The sequence below is a fragment of the Chaetura pelagica genome, unplaced genomic scaffold, assembly GCF_000747805.2.
Source record: "Chaetura pelagica isolate M959 unplaced genomic scaffold, ChaPel_1.0 scaffold356, whole genome shotgun sequence".
In the NCBI taxonomy this organism is placed as follows: domain Eukaryota; kingdom Metazoa; phylum Chordata; class Aves; order Apodiformes; family Apodidae; genus Chaetura; species Chaetura pelagica.
The window spans coordinates 9,794,846-9,813,561 of record NW_009953964.1 but is presented as its reverse complement, the minus strand read 5'-3'; the positions used below and the strand labels follow the sequence as shown (position 1 = coordinate 9,813,561).

General features: G+C 48.7%; 1 protein-coding gene across 1 annotated transcript in view; it reads right to left on the bottom strand.

The window, feature by feature from the left end:
• The window catches only part of FAT2 (FAT atypical cadherin 2), a 44,512-nt gene that overhangs the window by 2,035 nt on the left and 23,761 nt on the right, over positions 1-18,716 (bottom strand). The window contains 12 exon segments of the mRNA XM_010002130.1: positions 1,184-1,337; positions 3,911-4,352; positions 7,563-7,708; positions 8,422-9,229; positions 10,256-10,453; positions 11,913-12,056; positions 12,719-12,856; positions 13,473-13,687; positions 14,978-15,367; positions 16,107-16,340; positions 17,153-17,306; positions 17,927-18,123. Of these exon segments, the coding sequence (XP_010000432.1) occupies positions 1,184-1,337; positions 3,911-4,352; positions 7,563-7,708; positions 8,422-9,229; positions 10,256-10,453; positions 11,913-12,056; positions 12,719-12,856; positions 13,473-13,687; positions 14,978-15,367; positions 16,107-16,340; positions 17,153-17,306; positions 17,927-18,123 (3,220 nt within the window).

Genomic DNA, 18,716 nt, shown 5'->3' with positions numbered 1-18,716 from the left:
CCTGCTGATTCTCTTTCCCACTCCACCCCACATAACCTGAAAGTTTCCTGGTAGTACAAGGGATTTTTATTTCCAACAATAATGATTTTCCCTTGCTAGGGAGAATATACAATACCTTGTTGGCTTTCCTTCCTTTTCTAATGTTTTAATTATTTTTTTTTTCTGGTTCCTGTGAGGTTTGGGCTCCTCTTTAGTCAGTGTTTTAGGCTGTGTGAGCTGGTGTGTACAACATACACCCACTCCAGCTGGACAAGGGCTGATTTCAGGCATTACACTGCCACCTAATGCTCGGCTACGTACTTTTATTTCCAGATTTGTATGAATAATTTCTGCCTTAGCACTGGTTGAAAGGACTGGTGTCCATCCTGGCTAAATGTCTAAGGCAGAAGGATGAGCTGAATGTGATGCTGTTGGAGGCTGTGCTGGGTGTCTCTAGTCAGGCTGGGCTGGAGGGGAGTGTGGCTGCAGTGGGTGACACTGAGCAGCCTCTGGGCCTGGGATGATTCTCTAGCTGCAGGGATTTGGCAAGTGTGCACTGGCAGGTCATAGATGGGAAATGCATCCAGGCTATAATGCTGATGGTGAGAACTTCAAAGCGACTTGAACTGAAGGGTTCAGGGCAAAATCCAGATGCTCCAACACCTTCTGATAACAGGGATCTACAGGCATCCCTGTTACTGACAGGAGAGAGGGAATCGCATCCTGCACCTGCTTTTCAGCACAGCCCACTGTCCTGAGCTGAGCTTTGAGTTGAATAAACTATGGCTGTGACCTGGGTCAGAAATTCCTCGAGGAGGATGCTACCACTGCAGGGACCTCAGCATACACAGTGTTGGTGGGGGAAACACTCTCCCCTTGGGAAGAGAGGCTTTGAACCTGCACCAAGCATAATGTTCTCAGGCAGTCAAAGCATCTGTTAGGAGAGATTTTATTTTTTCTTTTCCCCCTCCTGCTCAGAGGAGAAGGGCACAGAGGGGCAATGACCACACGATGGCAGAGGTGTTCATGCCCTGGTCTGCTCAGCTCTGCCTTCAAACGCCTCCTGCTGCAATGCTCAGGTATGTGCAAGTTGCATTTAAACCCTGAGTGTTTAAGCAGGTAAACCCTGGTGAGCTCCTGAAGTGTGAAATGCTCATTGGCAGAGGTGTTTTCAGCCCACCATGGGAGATCCCTCAGGCCTTACCTTTCCCCTAGGTACCAGTCAGGGCAGTGGCAGGAGTAGCCAGTGGCAGAGATGGTGCAGGTTCCCCCATGCAAGCAGGGTTTGGACTCACAGGGACTGTCCCCAAGCTCACAGCGCTCACCAGAAAATAGCCCAGGGCAGATGCAGGTGTAACCTGGAGAGGGTGAGACAGTGCCATGAAGAGACTGCATCCACATGGAAGAACTAGCAAGAGCAGGGAGGAGCAGTGCCTGCTGCTGCTGGCACTCACAGAGGGCTCAATCCGGCTACCTAAGTGTGGGTGTTTGGTGGCACAGGAGCTGCTACTGGGCACCTAAGCCATCCATGTGGGGCTGGTGAGTACATTACAGGACCTGGAGCAGTTGCTGGAGGCTGGCTGGTCACTCTGGGGCAGTGCAATATGGGGCTTTGAGCAACCTGGTCTAGTAAAGGTGTCCCTACCCGTGGCAGGTGGGTTGGAACTGGATGATCTTTAAGGTCTCTTCCATCTCAAACCATTCTGTGGTTTAAGCAACAAGGTTAAGACTGTCCTCGCCTGACACAGACCCTCTCCCACCAGGGATGTCTCCAGGGCACAGCTTTATTGCGTGGAGAAGCTGGGAGACAAATTCAGGTTAAAGGAAGGGGAGCGTTTCTGGCTGATTCACAGTTTCTGACTCTGCTGAACACAATCCTCTGCAACTTATTGTTCTCTGAAGCCTTTGGTCCTGCGAGCTCTCGCGGTGTGACGTGCCTGTCTCGACACGTTGGGTTTCTCTTGCCTACAGGAGGTGTCTGGTCGCAGCCAGAGAGAAACCTGGAGACTCAGAGGGGGCTGCTGCTCTTTGTGTGTTTGGCTGCTCATTAGCGTAGCCCTAAGAATGGGAACGTCCCTGGCTGTGCTGAGCTCCTGCTGGTCACTTGGCTGGTGCTGCTGTGGGGCGAGCTCGGAGTTTCTACCTTGCATCACGCTTGAGAAGTCTTTGCTACTCGTGAACCAGCTAACCACCCCTGCTTCAGAGCACAGCCTGCACAAACACAGGCCTGTTTCCACATGTGTGTGAGTGGTTGTACACCAGGGATGTGTTGGCACTCGTGCAGCAGGTGCTGGACATGGCCTGTGGGGCTGCGTGTGCCCAAACACACATGTTGCTGGATCTGGGGCTTCACGTGTGTTTGCACCTGTGGTCCTGACACTGCGGTTGAGGTGGTGGCTGGTCTGGCTTTGACCCTTTCAACACAGATGCGTTCTCATGAGGCCACGTGGCCTCTCTGGGCTTGCTTGCACAGACCTGTCTTTGCCTGTGCATGTCATCCCACGCCTGAGATTCCCAGGCAGAGCTTTGCATCAACACGTGCGGCATGCCCGTGGTCTCCAGGATTGAGCCCACAAGGCTCAAGGAAGCCAGGCATGCAGGAGAACCTGACAAACTAAACATCCCTTGAGCAACTCCTTCCCTGCAGTTGTGTCCTGCGTGTCTCTGCCTGGGGCCATGTCCCACAGGCTCTTTTCTGGGCAGTTGGGCCATTTGCAGAAGGTGGTTACCTTGGAAGGAAACTGTGGGAAAGACATTGGATGTTTATGAATTATGAGCGAGGGGACGGTTTTCCTGCTCCCATTCAATGCTTTCTGCAGAGCAAGCAGGTGATGCCTTGACTTAAAGCAGAGATGACTTTTTACCTTATAGGCTTTGGGCCCCTTCCAGCCCAGCCAGAGGGGTTTGCAGAGAGTCTCAAGAGCCAGTCTGAGGCACAAGTGCCCAGCCAGCCTAACTGTTTGGTTTAGATGCACCTCGTGTCAAACAAGTTCACCTGAACCAGGCAGCTGCTGAGTCGACAGGGCTGGGAATCTTGTTCCCAGAGGCTGCGGGCAGGGCAGGAGGAGGTGCTGCCTCCTCTGTCTTTGCTTGCTTGCTGGGCAGGGTGTGGGCTTTGGCAGTTGTCCCAAAGAGCACAGAGCTGCAGGAGGAGCTCCTGCCCCATGCCACAGCCCAGAAAGCACCCCTCTGCCCCAAGGAAGGGCCAAGGCACAGACCTATGTCTCAATGGACATGGTGTTATGGGGTGCAGCACGACTGTGCTGGAAGCTGGGATGTGGTGGACATCTCTGGGAGTGGTTCCTCCTCCTGAGGCCATTGAGAACTATCCCTGTCCCTGTGGCCCAGCTCACTGTGGAGAGTCCCTCTGATGGAAGGAATGGAGCAAGGTGAGACTGTCTCAGGAGAAGCCTAGTACCAAACCTCTGTTGAGCGTGTGCACCCCATGTTAGCCTGAGACTCTCAGATCTGAGCTTACAGTTTTCCCTTATCCCTTCCCATAGCCCTGGGGAGTCAATGTCTGCAGCGGGAATAGGCCAAGATCTTGGCTTGTTTCTGCTCAGATACCATCACTGCATGATCCCATCTTGCCTTCTACCAGCCTTGCTAATGGTTCCTTAAGCAAAGAGGATGCAGAGGGGTGGGTGAAATCTCTATCTGCATTTGAGTTTTTGGCAACCTGTGCTCTCCTAGGTCATGCACACTCCTTTGAAACACCCTCCTGCCCTCCAGGCCATGGCCTGCTGGTGAGAGCCAGGATGATGATCTCATATCCCCACCCAGCTGCTGCTGCACTGCATCAGCTGTCACTTGAGGTCCCCCAGGACACGGGACCTCTGATTCTCCTCTGGAAAAGCCCCTCACGTGAGGATGAAGAGGTTGCTTCTCTCCCTCCCCTTGCTGCTTATTGCTCTAGATGATGCTCACGTACCTCCTCCGTGGGTTTCAGAGCACATCCCATTGTTGAGGCACGGGTTGCTGCTGCAGGCACCAGTGGGGGAGCAGCACTGCTTTACTCCCACCTCCTCCATGACTTCCTTTGATTGCCCTTTGCCAGGCAGGAGAACCACTTCTCTGCCATTGATTGCAACCACGTCCAGGCAGCCCCGGAACCCTCGTGTGACTCTCTGGGACTGGAGCGGCTGTCGGAGGCCCCCAAAAAGCAGGTCCCGTCTGCCCTGGGAGGTGCTGCAGGTGGCTGGCAGCTGGAGAGAGGCATTTCCCAGCCCATCCACGAGCAGGCGGACAGACATGTTCTTCACCTCCAGGAAGACCGAGTGCCACTCGCCGTTGCTCACAAAGCGTGAGGAGGAGAGGTTCCCAGTGTAGTGCCCCTGGCAGCTGTACCCGAGGTGAGGCACTCCATTAACCATCTGCAAAACATGTCCCAGAAGTCATGGTTAGCTGTGGTACAGGTGGTGGTTGTTCATGGAGGCTTTCAACACTTCTCCTGCTGCTTGTTCCCCACCTCTCCCTGCCTAAGCACTGAGAATCAAGATGAATCCCAACTTTCAGACTCCATGAATCACCAACTGAGGCAAATGCAGCCCCTTTCAACCATGTTAAGCTTTGCATGGATCAATTAAACCCCGTTTAAGTGACTCAACCCCCTTATTTTGCAAAACACCATCTCTTGCACAACTGACTGAGCAGTGTGCAGGGAGGGAAGCTCATCTTTCCACAGAACAGGGTGCAGAGTCATGTGTTTGTCCTCCTGCATCTGCTCACTCTTTCTCCCCCCTTCCAGAGCCTCATCAGAGCCCTGGTATTCAGACAATCTGTAACTCCATCACCAGTCACAGGTGGACTCTTGTTCTAGGCCATGTGGCCTTTATCCTGTTCTCAGTGTCTCCTTAGTGGTGGGGAAGGTGCTGGAGCAATTTCCCCCTTTGGTATGGGTGAGGGTGCTGAAAGGACTTTGGCAAAGAGGAGCCCTGGCAGCTTTCTCTGGGGGAGGCAAGGAGGAGCTAGGAGGCAGAGAAAGGAGTTACTGTTGTTCCCAGCTCCTACCCAGCATGCTGGGAAGCCAGGACAAAGCTGCTGGTAGGTGTTGCAATCCAATCCTTGATCTCCAGCAGATGTGAATGAGACAAGATACTGAACTTCTAATGGATAATCAATCACACCAGTGTCTTCTGCATTAAAGTGGAACCTCAAAAATTCCTATTCGTGGCCCAAGATTAATCTTTAGAACTCATAGGAAGGAAGGAGAAAGTTAAGGTTGGCTGTGTTGTTCCAGGATGAACTCAGGAACCTCTCTTTCACCTCTTTCTCCCCAGCACTTTGTGGATAAAACCTTTCTCAGAAGCCAAGAGCCTATAGAGAAGGAGCAAAGAGATGGAATGGAACACTCAGGGAAAACCTGCAGAGCTTGCTATGTGATATGGAGCAATTAATCCCAGGCAAAAGAGATGTCCATGGAGGGCATCACAGACAGCAAGGAGTGGTGATGCTTGGAAGAGGCCAGGAGTCATGATGGGCTACACTGAATTGTATGGATTCCTACATACAGTATGATGGGGCTACTCTAGAAGGGTCAGAGCAGAGCAGGACAACACATAACTCTTAGAGAAGTCCACAGTATAAATAAATCCCAATGGGAGGAGAGAGCAGCTGCTGAAGGAAGGAAGGATGAGATGAAGCTGGCACATGCCATGGAAGGGCCTCAGGGCAACACATGTGTAAATCTCTTTGCACAATTGGCAAGAACACAAGAGAACCTTATCACTTTGCTTTATCTGGAGGAACATGATTTCACTTTATATGGGGCAGTAGATTGGGCTTATACATTTCTGGAGCTGGGAGACAGCTGAGAACTTGATTCCCTGGAGCAAGAACTGACAGGTTGCCAAGTCTTTCCCAGCTTGCCTGTTTTGCCATCCTCTTGCTGCACCCTATTTCTGAACATCAGGAGACCTTAGTGATGGGAAGGGAGATGATATGAATACCCTTGGGAGAACTCATCCTCTTCAACAAATCTACAAAGCATTGGTTATGATTCTTTCAAAGCTTGATGGATTCCTTCAGTTTATTTCAGAGTAGATGGTTTAGAAAAGGTTTCAGCCCTTTATTATTGTTAATAAAGTGAGTCAGGAAAGAAATTATTCACAGGCAACTTTATGGTGGAAGCTTTAAGGAGGTTTCCTGTTGAAAAGCTTGTAGAGACATCTGGGTGCAGAGATGATGGGCACACTGAACTCCATCACTAGTGGGTCTCCCTTGGCTCTGTGTGTGTTAGGCCTGGCTCAGAACTTCCTGCCATCTCACCATTTTGAGCACCTCCCTGAGTGCTGAACTCCTTCTGCTTGGTGAGTCTCCTGCCCGTAGACAAGGCAGAAAGACCTGTGAAGCTAAGTTTTTCTCATCAGCCTTTTACAACACAGCTTCAAGTCACTCTTGGAGATGGGTACAGATCACATGGGTAATATTTCTCTGCTCTTAAAGAGCAATGGTTGTGGCAGAAGGAGCCACATGTGCTATGGGCAGGTCCCTGGGTGTTGGCTGCTGTGCAGCTCCCTGTCTGTGTGGGTCTTTTTTAACAGTGGAAAGAGAAGTATTTCAACATAGGAAGATGGGATTGTGAAACATGAGAAGGGATGAGGGAATGCAGGGACAGGATTAACACTTGCAGGTAGGTTACAGTGTGTAGGTCTCAATGTGATTAGTCTCAGGGACAAATCTCTGTAAGCTTATAAATATGTCCTATGATCTTGCTCTCCAATTAGGCTGATTTTAATTGATGAGGAAAATACAAAACCCTTATTCTTTAGTCATCTGCTGCTTTCCTTCTGTTGCCAAAGTGGAAAAGGGAGATGATCTCTGGATGCTGAGTTGATTCAGTGTGTAGGCAGAGGAGAAGAGTGATCAGACTGAAATGTTCCTGGCTCTGCAGGTATCTTAAACAATGAAACCACTTGAAGATAGTGGTTGAAAAGAGTAGGGGATTGAGAAATAGCATTTAAGGCTCCTGTTTTGACTGTCCTACATTACTATAAAAGACCTTTAATTTCAGGTCCATGTGATTAGATACACATGCTGTGGTGTGGGTGAAGGCTGGTGATTCTCATTCTCAGAGCTCACCTGTGCCCTCCTCATTTCTACCATGTTACCTCTAGCCCAATGTTTTTTCTCCCTTGGTGGCCACAGGATTGAGCCATAATGTGGCCAGTGGGTATCTGACTCCACTCCTAAATCTTGGGGGGCATTTGCCTTTGGCTACAGTGGAAACAAACTGGTCTGGGGAAAATTACACCTGGTAAATTTTTGCCCTAAGAGGTATAATAGGAGAGAGGGATGGAGAAGCAAGCTGTAAGGAAAAGAGTTGATGCAGATCTATGATATGGCTGTATGCTGCCTTCACACCAGAAACTGACACCTGCATTTGCAGGTATAAAAAAATGACTCACTGGTTGTGGTTGCAGCAATTGCCAAACTGTGTTTGACTCTCACTTTGCCTTCCCAGATCTTGTATTTTAGCTAGATGAATTACCAAGGGTACATTTCTTGCATCTTCTGTGATTCCTTTCCCCACAACAGTGTTTTTTTCACACAGGAAAGCAATCCCTGTGCACTGCAATCCCTACCTCCAAGGTGGCATGGTCAGTGCCATTAGCACGGAAGATGACAGCGTGGAGCTGGTGGGTCTTCAGACGGAAGTGCATGTGCCAGGAGCCGGCCTGGGAGTGCTGGTACCAAATGTAGCTGTGGCCTCCAAACCTCACAGCTGTCCCTGGAAGGGGAATGAACAAGAAGTCTCATCTTTGTCACATCTTGAGACTATGGACTGTCTTAATCCTCACCTCTTTTCCCAGCCTGTTAACTGTCCAGCTGTGTCTCCCACATGGAGCTCCCAGTATTTCTTCTATGTACTCGACAGTAAAACCAATGCTGCAGTAGAAGCCTGGGTATTTCTATCCTATAGCACATGCAAGGTGTCCTCAGTGTGGACTGCAACACCCGTTTCCTCTTCTTTACTCTTTGTTATTTTATAGTATCCCGTTATTCCTGCCCAAGTGATGTGAACCTCTATACCTGCACTGTCCATTTAGTATTCTAGAGTGATTAGAACAGATATGCTTTCATTGCCTTTCCTCAAATGTAGCAGTTAGTCTGTATTTTGCTCTGGGATCAACACAGGAGCTCAAAGATTGAGATTCTGATCACTGAGCTCATGGCCTGCTAGGTATGGGTGACTTCTCCCAACTAGATGGACAGCTATTGCTGCTCATTAATGAAATGCTACAGGCCACTAACTAAAAAAAAAACAACAAGTGAAACTTTCAAGCTCTGAGAGTTTAGATTGGCTTTGAAACTGCAGGCAGAATTATTGGTCATTGGGACAAGCTAATTCCATGGGAAGTCCAGGTGCTTTCCAACAGATTGAAGAAAAAGACAATATGCCCCGATTTATAGCATGAGATGCTACCAGGAAGGATTACTCACCATTGCAAGAGCAGATTTGCTCCAGGGTGTGCCGTGGAGTGAGGACACTGAGTCGGGCAGTGCTGTAAGTGGACATCATGCCTGGATCCAGCTGGATGGTTTCCTTGCAGACACGGTGGGTGCAACCTGGCCCGTGACATGGCACGTGAATTGCCTTCTTCATCCGGAGCCCGACGAGTTGGTCCATCTCCCCAGCTGACACAGTGATCTTATTTGCGAGGACCCGAGGCTCATACAAGGAGCCGTGTGGCTCTCCAACAGCCAAGAGCAGGTCCACTCCATCAGAGGTAGCTGCAGGCTGCAAGCTGGCCATGTGGATGTTCTGGCGCCGGGTGACGAGGATGTTTCCCAGGAACCTCTGCAAGTTGCGCCAATGGTCCCCCACAAACTCCTCAGGGGAGATGTGCCTGAAGTGCAGCACCACCGCCTTGTCCAGGGCCTCCTGCTTGAAGCACCACACGTGGATGTTGACAGTGGTGGTGGCTGTGAAGGTACCATCGCTGACTGTCACGTTCAGGAGATAGTGGCCGTGGGGAAGCTTCTCCCCAGCAATGATCTTCCCGTCTGCAGCCCCAACAGAGAACAGCCCCTCCTGGGGCAGTTCTGCCACCAAAGTGTACACCAGCGTGTCATGGGGGTCTCTGTCCGTGGCATGGATCTTGCCCAGAACGCCACCTCGGAAGGCTTCCTCGTTGGTGGTGATGAATATTTCCAGGGGAAGGGCAGAGGGGGAATACTGGCTCTGCTCAGTCACCTGGATATTGATAAAGGCAGACGAGGACAGGGGAGGGATTCCGCTGTCAGAGACCTGTCAAGGGAAACAGAAGGATCCGTTACAGCCACGTGCTGTCACCTCACCTGACCTCACCTGGCTGATAAGCTCTGGCAAAGGAGAGTGCCTTGCAGGTAGCAATGTGTGGAAGCTGTCAGGCAGTGGGTTGGGAATGAAGAAGGAATGGGAAAAATTGGGCCTCTGCCTGGAGCTGGCCCCAGGGAAAGGGCAGTGTGCCTTCCAGCACGGAGACCAGTTGAGACCTTCTGCTAGTGGTGGGGTTGTGCTCAGCAGCAGCTGAGTCACACCTGAGAGGCTCTGATTTCCTGTGGATTAATCATCTTTAGTGATGCTGCCAATCTTTGGGGTTCCATGTGTAACTGTACAAAGATATAAAGCAGTTACACACTTGCTCACCTTCTGGACTATTTAAGCCAGTGTCTGTCTAGCATGAGTCAAGGAACCTCAAAGTAGAAAAATGTGAGTAATCAGATTATAGGATAAGTTTTTCCCCAGACTTAGGCAGTTACTGGTTGAGGTTTATAACATAGTAGTTCCTCCCTTTTAGAACATCACTGAAGAAGTATGTACTTTATATCTTATCATCCTTTCATTTGTACTAGACTGTCCTTACTAAGAACACTGAAAAATAATTAATTCACTCTGCAACAACAGAAATCCTCCATGGACAGGAACTTAAACCACTTCTTAAATGACAAGGATAATTGGAGAAAGTTTGTAGGATCAGATTCAAGTCTCACTTTAAACTGGAAGTCACTGGAGTGAAGCTGGGAAAAACATCTGCCTAAGGAAACTGCTGACAGTATTTCTCATGATCTTATTATCTGATCTTATCAGTGCAGAAGCTGGCCCCCAGGTTCTTGTGGGCAGACTGTGTGGAGAAATGAGTTCTGGAGCTGGCTCCCAGCTGCACTATTTATGTCTGGATTGGATTTCTCCAAAGCCAGAGATGTTTCCATCCAGCTGTGCCATCCTAAACTAATTGTTACTACTAAATCTGACTGGGGAATTCAGATACCAGGATAGTAGGACAGGCCCTACCTGGACTTGTAAGAGGTACTGTTCTTTTATTCTTCTGTTCAGGATGGATGATGTCACCAGCAGACCATTTTGGGTGACATCAAAAGCCTTCCCATCGTTGCCCTGGGTGATCTGGAATGAATATGGTGGTCCATTTTCTGGGGAGTCTCTGTCGCTCATTATCAACTCCAGGACACTTGTACCCACGGGAGCATTCTCCTGAAAAAGGGGAAAGAGGCTGATGGAGAAAGGCAAGCATAGAGGAAAGGTCCAGGGGAACCCACAGTGCCCCTAGAGCTGCTGGATCAGGAACAGGGGAACAAATCTCACACCCCTTGTGCATCTATGGTACACACAGGCTGAGACTCTCACCAGCAATGGCAGAGACCTGGTGGTGGCAAGGGACACCCTTGCATGGCATGATGAGTCCAAGTGACAATGGGGCTGCATCCAGCAGACATGAGAATGCTGGAACACGTGCTTGGGTCTGCCCTTTATATTGTGGTGTAGACATGGACAATTGCAAGGGAGAAAGGGGCTGCAAGGCAGGCTTGGAAAGCATGAATAGCTCTGCACTCTTTGTACCGAAAGGGCAGGAGGTGCCTGGAGCTATTGGAAGGAAAAAAATGGCATCTGTTGGCAGAGTGTCTGCCCCTGCTGATGCTACCGTGTTCTTTGTGGCAACGAGCAGAAAGCAACAGTGTGCTCCATGGCCACCTCTGCTCCACCAGCAGCACATGCATGAGTACCTCAGTGCCCTGAGGTGGGCTGGGAGAACAAACCACCTCCTGCCTTACCTGCACCACCACACTGTAGTTGAGCTGAAAGAACCGAGGAGGGTTGTCATTGACATCAGACACGTGGACGTGCACAGCGACGTCACTGAACTGCGGGGGGTGGCCGTTGTCTGTGGCTCGGACTGCCAGGGAATAGCTGGGAATCTGGAGGATTTACAGAGCACAATTACTTGGAGAAACAGAGGAGTGGTGGCTTTTTGACATTGATGCTTTACTCTGCTGCAGCTTGTTAAAATGCTCGAGGTCACGCATTGCGCCATCACAGTGGCTTTGCTCATGGCGAAGGCTCTGCATCCATAAATCCCAAAGCACAGTGCCAAAGAAAACTAACCTCACAACAGTTGAAGAGAAGGGAAACAACTTGCCAAAGATGGATGAGACCAAGCTGGGCCAACATCTGTTGACAGTGGTTTGAGCTGCTACTTTATGAATGAGAGGTTGTCCAGATGACCTTTCCATCTCCTCCCCATACCTGCTCTCTATAATGTTCTGATGCAGAGAAACAGAAACCAACCACGTAGGTTTCCAGTCTATCCAGCAGACATGAGAATGCTGGAACACGTGCTTGGGTCTGCCCTTTATATTGTGGTGTAGACATGGACAATTGCAAGGGAGAAAGGGGCTGCAAGGCAGGCTTGGAAAGCATGAATAGCTCTGCACTCTTTGTACCGAAAGGGCAGGAGGTGCCTGGAGCTATTGGAAGGAAAAAAATGGCATCTGTTGGCAGAGTGTCTGCCCCTGCTGATGCTACCGTGTTCTTTGTGGCAACGAGCAGAAAGCAACAGTGTGCTCCATGGCCACCTCTGCTCCACCAGCAGCACATGCATGAGTACCTCAGTGCCCTGAGGTGGGCTGGGAGAACAAACCACCTCCTGCCTTACCTGCACCACCACACTGTAGTTGAGCTGAAAGAACCGAGGAGGGTTGTCATTGACATCAGACACGTGGACGTGCACAGCGACGTCACTGAACTGCGGGGGGTGGCCGTTGTCTGTGGCTCGGACTGCCAAGGAATAGCTGGGAATCTGGAGGATTTACAGAGCACAATTACTTGGAGAAACAGAGGAGTGGTGGCTTTTTGACATTGATGCTTTACTCTGCTGCAGCTTGTTAAAATGCTCGAGGTCACGCATTGCGCCATCACAGTGGCTTTGCTCATGGCGAAGGCTCTGCATCCATAAATCCCAAAGCACAGTGCCAAAGAAAACTAACCTCACAACAGTTGAAGAGAAGGGAAACAACTTGCCAAAGATGGATGAGACCAAGCTGGGCCAACATCTGTTGACAGTGGTTTGAGCTGCTACTTTATGAATGAGAGGTTGTCCAGATGACCTTTCCATCTCCTCCCCATACCTGCTCTCTATAATGTTCTGATGCAGAGAAACAGAAACCAACCACGTAGGTTTCCAGTCTGGGGCTGCCTCTCACCCAGCCAGCCTGAAGCACCAGTGGAGCAGACCACAGCCCAGAGCTGTGACCACAGCAGGCTGTATAGCCCTCCCTAAAGCCCAGCCTTCCTACAAAGCTATCTGTGAGCCTAGAAAAAGAATGAATGAAAGATTTGTCTTCTGCTTACTGAAAGATGAGTAAAACATTGTGGAAACAGGAGGTAGAAGAATATAGTGTGTTCTCAGACTTCTAGAGTACATCTGTTTCAGACTTTCTGTTCCCCTTTCTTTGAACTTACCTCCTCCCTGTCCAGATGCTTGGCAATGCTGATCTGCCCACTTTTGGGCTGAATGGCAAAATGTCCCAGTGGGTTCCCTCCCACGATTGAATATGTGATCTGATTGTTCATGGCTCCATCCAAGTCATCAGCTGACACCTGTTAGGAGAAAAAAAGCTAGGATTCCTGGCCCAAAAAGGCCTTGCCATGGAGGAATGGGGGCAGGACCTCCTTGCAATTTAAGGATATTGGCTAGAGCTTCCCTCAAATGAGGAATAAGAGAAAGGGAGGATACATGTGTTATTAATTCATTTTTTCCAAGACAAAACTCAAAGCTGCAACAGTGGGTTTCATCTTGTCTCTTTCCTGACTTTCCCATCCCCATGGCTGGGCAGGGTGCTCCATACCTTGAACTCCACTGTTGTCTCCAGGGAAGCCTCTGCCTTCCCCAGGTCACAAGGGTGTTGGCCTTCTGCAGGCATTTTGACTCTCTTGGGAGAGAGCTCTCTTGGGAGCTCCTCAAAGCTCCTGAGGCCCCTTAGGTATCTCAAGCTTTCACCTAACAATGTATTCTAAGACAATTCTTCCTGTCTATCAAGTATCAGGAATTCTGGCAATGATACTAATTAAAAGTCATGCTTAAATCTTAGATGTTGAACGGCAAAAACAAGGTGGCTGTGTCTAAGGAAAACTAAAAAGTGCAAAAGAAGAGAAAATAATGCATAGCACAAGCAAGATGACAGGTGAAGACATCTGGCCTGGTTCCTGACCATACCGTGAGGATGATTTCTCCAACTGCAGCATCCTCCCGGATATCAGCGAAGTAAGGGTCTTGGATGAACTCTGGTGCATGGTCATTGATGTCAGTTATGTTGATCACCACCATGGTCACATCACTGAGAGAAGCTGAACCTTTCCTTGTGCCCTCGATGGACAAATAATACTCGTGACTCGCTTCAAAGTCCAAGCTCCCATTTATGTACAAGGCACCTGCATTGGCAGAGGGATAGAAAAGGACAGAAGATACTGCATGTGAGGATTCTTGGAGTACTGGAGATATACTGGTTTGATTGCCAGGTTGCCAGCTGAAAAGGTGCTGTTGACCTAGCTCTGACTGGGTTAAATCAAGATACTGAAAGCCATGGCATCACATAAAACAAAATATAATTGAACTGATTCTGCCATAACCTGCCTTATTCTGGTAGCAAGTGTTTGAAGAGATAAACCAAACTCTCATTCTTGAAGGTCTCCAAGAACCTCTGGGACAAAATAGGATCAGAGTCCAACAGTGCTATTGCAAGTTGTGACCCAGGCAGTAGTAGAGCATCACTGAACCGTGTCACAAGCAGGATGAGAAGGTGTGAGACACAGAGGCAGAGTTGCACAAGAAGTTTGCAGCAAGATGCTGTGATTTGTAAGTGAGGCTTGGGGTGGAACACAGGAAAGAGGAGGCAGCTGTCCATCTCAAAAAGATGTGTGAGGAACAGGGACCACAGAGATAAAATTAAATTAAAAAAAGAAAAGAACGGGTCTGTCATATTTTTCTGAGTTCAGCACTGAAAATTTCACAACATTCCCTGTAGATTACATTGTTTTGTATCTTTTAAGACATACAAACTCAAAAGAAGATCTATGCAAAGAAATGAGCAAAACCCTTGAGGACATGGAAGCTGAGGAAGGAACTGTGGATAAGGATGTTACAGCCAAGGGTAAAAGGCCATTGGGGTTGCAGCCAAGGGTTTGTTTCAGGGAGTTAACATTGGCCTTCTGATAACAGCTCTTATCAGATGGCTGTGCAAACAGAGCAGGGCTTTATTTGGCTGGTAAGCCTGGCTCAGCACCTGCTCATGGTTAATACATGTGGACAGTATTGTCCACATTTGTTGAGTGCTACTTTGTAAAGCTGCCTGGTACCCTGGACCAAAGGTTCCTTGTGAGATTAGGACGGACAGACTTTTAAAAAAATGAAACCAATTTCTCCTGCATTTTGAAGTGGAAAAACGTCCCCATCTTATTCTCCTTATTCCCATGCACACATCTCAGGTCCCAGACACAACAGGAATCCTGCCATTAATTTCAGTAAGGCTTGGATCACTCCTTCAGTGACTTTGATGGCAAAATAGAGGCTACATAAGAAGACTGTATTCCCTACCCTTGTGCTGGTTAAAGACAGAGGAGAGCAGAAGTGCAAGCCAAATGGAGAACTTAGAGAAGGCACATACAGGGACAGCCTTTGATGTTGGGTCCAGCTGGACCTGCTTGGGCATGAGACTTTCTTACCTGTGTTTGAGTTGAGCTGAAATTTCCCGTGGTCATTGCCATTCACAATTTCATACTTGATCTCCGTGTTTTCTGCATTGTCCCTTGTCAGTGCTGACAAGTTGAGGACCTCTGTACCCACAGCCACGTCTTCTTTTACCATGGCCACGTATTCAGGGGCCAGGAAAACAGGCAGGTACTCATTTAGATCCACAACAGAGACAGTGACAGTGCCAAGAGCAGAGAGGGGCAGCGGGGTGCCCCGGTCAGTGGCACAGACTGTCAGCTCAAACGCCGAGTGCTGGGAATCCTTCAGAGGCTTTTCCAGCCGGATCACCCCTGTGGTTTCCTCAATTGAAAAGTGTCCATTGGCAGAGTCAGAGAGTGAATAGACCACCTCAGCGTTGAGACCTGGAAGGATAAGGGACAGGCTGCATTTAATTCACAGGTAGGAATGCTGCAGTTCTGATTATTATGATTTTTAATCCATTGGGACTATGTGTACCTAAATGACCTGACACTTATAAGGGAAATGGAGGCTGCATGAACAGCAACTGCCCAGCTGCAGATTCAGACATCCAGCCACTGCTCAGCCATCAGCATCAACTGTCTGCATTTATTAGTGCTTCCCATTTTTAATTCCCTTGTTTTTAAACTTTATTTTCCTTCATATCTGCTTCTGAAGCAGATAAATATGATCTTGCTTCTCTAACATTCAGTCTTGCCTGGAGAGGTATATTAACAGTTCCTTTCTTAGGAGTCTTACCTATGTTTCTGAGTATGTTAGTGTCTTCACAAGGACCTCTCCTTATCACCTACCCCCTCCAAGCTTCTTTTTTCCTTATTACGCTCATTCTTGATTCCATCTTTGGTAAAATTTTCTGTCTAGTCTTCCCAGACAGTGTGTCAGCTTGTGCTGGGCAAAGTCTGTCTTTGCATATTTCTACAGATTTTGCACTTCCTACAATATCACAAAAGTGCTGAGGCCAGAACCTGCTAGTCAAGAACATTTCAGCCATGAGATCCAGGCACATCTTCGCCAAGATTCAATCACCTATGCTCATTGCTGCAGCCCTTCCCTAGGTTTCAAATGTTTCTATTCAGGATGAAAGGTGACCTTTACTAAAAAGTAAATCCCACTGTGACTCACCTTCATCAAGGTCCCTGGCAGCAACCACGGCGATGGGTGTCTTTGTTGTGGTGTTGTCAAACACGGCCACGGCGCAGTGGCTGGGGAAGAATCTCGGTGCGTTGTCGTTTGTGTCCTCTACGATCAGTGTCACATCTGCCTGGCAGGAACGGCCTCCTCCATCAGTGGCTTTGGCCACAAGGTGGTACATGGGCTTCTGTTCACGGTCGAGAGGTGCATACGTGGTCAGTTCCCCTGTTGGCAAGAGCAGGAGATGGTCTTGTCTTCTGCAACTGCAGCCTAGGAAAGCTCAGAGAGGTTCAAGCAGGCTGACTCCCTGGATGAACCGTGGGAGATGACAGACTGGGTTTGAACACTGTTTGTAATCCAGCTAATAGGGGTGGTGTGTCCACACCACATTGCCTGGGGCTATTCTCAGATCACTGCCAGCCAGTGACCTGGCAGGACTTGGCACAGGAAGTCCTGCAAGTCGGGCTGAACTTCATGCAAGGGATGTCGTCATGGGATAAATGTGCTCATAAATAAATTGTACTTCTAAATACCTTTATAAACCTGCTGCGTTAAGCTTTCTGCAGTGTAATGAACCTCAAGTGATCTCTAGGATCACAGAATCATACGATGCCAGGTTGGAAGGGACACAGCCATGTATATTTTTTTTAAAGGAGGAAACCTCTGGGTTAATATAGCACCCAAGACTCAGTCAGACATTTTTTAGAGTTTAAAACTTGAGTCTTTGGCTCAAGCCTGCACTGTAATACCTGCTGATCTCTCCTCCCTGAGATCTAGCTGTTAGCACTAGTGTCTGTTTTACCAATGCTAATGCCAACACTTGTAAATAAAAGCCAGCAGGAAGAGGAGGAGCTCGCTCTCCTTCTCACTGTATTGCAATAAACCCACCTGTTTGCCATCTCCTCCTAGCTTAGGAGAGCTGGAATGAACCATCCTGTTTGCTCAAGAGGAGATGAGTGTTGCACCAGGCTGGGAGCTGGCATTTCTCAGGAGTGGGTGAGGAAGAGGACAGAAGCATCCCAAGGCCCATGTCTCACCTGTGTGCGGGCCCAGCCGGAACTCCTCCGCGCCGGGGCCGTGCAGGCTGTACGTTATCTGGGCATTGCTGCCCACGTCGGGGTCAGTGGCTGAGATCTTCAGGATGAAAAGACCTGGCTGAGCATCTTCAGAGACTCTCCCAGTGTAGAGTATCTGGCAAGGAAAGAAGGTGTCATTGGCATCTGAGCTGCCTTCAGCATGGATGGGGAAGAATGGTCTAGCAGAAACTTCGTGGGGAAGGATAAACCATGTGGTTTATAAAGGAGTACAGGGTGCCTCACACTGCCAGCTGCTAGGGTGTGGACTGGGACCAGTGAGCTCATTTCACACAAGCCTTTGAATCTCCTTTGGGAAGCAACCACTTCTGTTCTTTCTCACCAAGGGTAACATCCACACCAGTGATCGGCTCTCTACAATAACAAACCTCCTGATGGGAATCTCTCAGCTTAGCAGGATATAAAACTGGGTAATTTACATGCCCCTACCCAGGAGGCTTCCTGGCATTGTTTATCTCCAAAAATTATCCTTCATAATGCTTAGGCACTCACTTACTACTAGCAAACATGCTTGGAGGCTAGATTTAATGTTCTTGCTTGACATGCAACTTAATTAAAATTGCTAAGCATAATCAAAGCAACAGGATCGTGTGAGAAGAATTATGACAAGCCAAACCCTCTTAACACGCTCTTTCTTTTCTTTCTTCCTTGCTATTGTGTTTTCTCCTTCCTTGCCACTCCCCTCATGTCCCCAGTGTCACACAACAGATGTCTTACCTGGCCACACTCGGGGCTGTTGTCATTGATATCCAGTACAAAAACTTCCACTTCGGTGGTAGCCTGAAATTTCCCATCAGAGGCCATAACTTTAAGAAGATACTTCTCTGTATCTTCTCTGTCCAGAGGTTTCTTGGAAGAAATAGTCCATTCTCCCTCAATTTGGTTAACTGTGAATTGTCCTAGTGCATCTCCTTCTAGAAAGGTGCAGGAGGCAAAGAAAAGAGACATTTACTGATTACTGAAGATCAGGAGTAATCAGGGAAGGGGATTCAGGTGTGTCCACTGCTGGTCCCTTAAGAAGGCTGAAGGAATTGCAGTGGTGATGCAGAGAGGGTGTCCAATCACCCAGGTGAGGAGCATTAGATCAGTGCACAGCTGGGAAATACTCTGCCTCTTATTCTGTGTTGCTGGAAGGAGAAAACACGATTGCAAAGGTGTCTGGGTAATGTTCTGCAGCTGTGCATATTCATTGCCTCAAACCCACACTGTCTCACCTTCCTGAAGTGTGTCAGCTTAGGTGCTGGTTCCTAAAGGGATCTGAGGGTTGCAAATACCCTGCAGACATCAGTTGGATCTTCTAGTTACATTACTACATTTAGTTGTATTTCCTTTTAACCTATAAATGCATTTAATATATAGCTGCACTTTCTAGGGCTAATTTTTGATTGTATAAGGATCGAAAGATGAGAAACGGGTAAATCCAGACTAGGTAGATTCTCTGGTCCACCAGATTCTTGCCACTCATGGGATGGATGCAGCCCTTGCAGAATCCCTCTCTTCTGGCAAG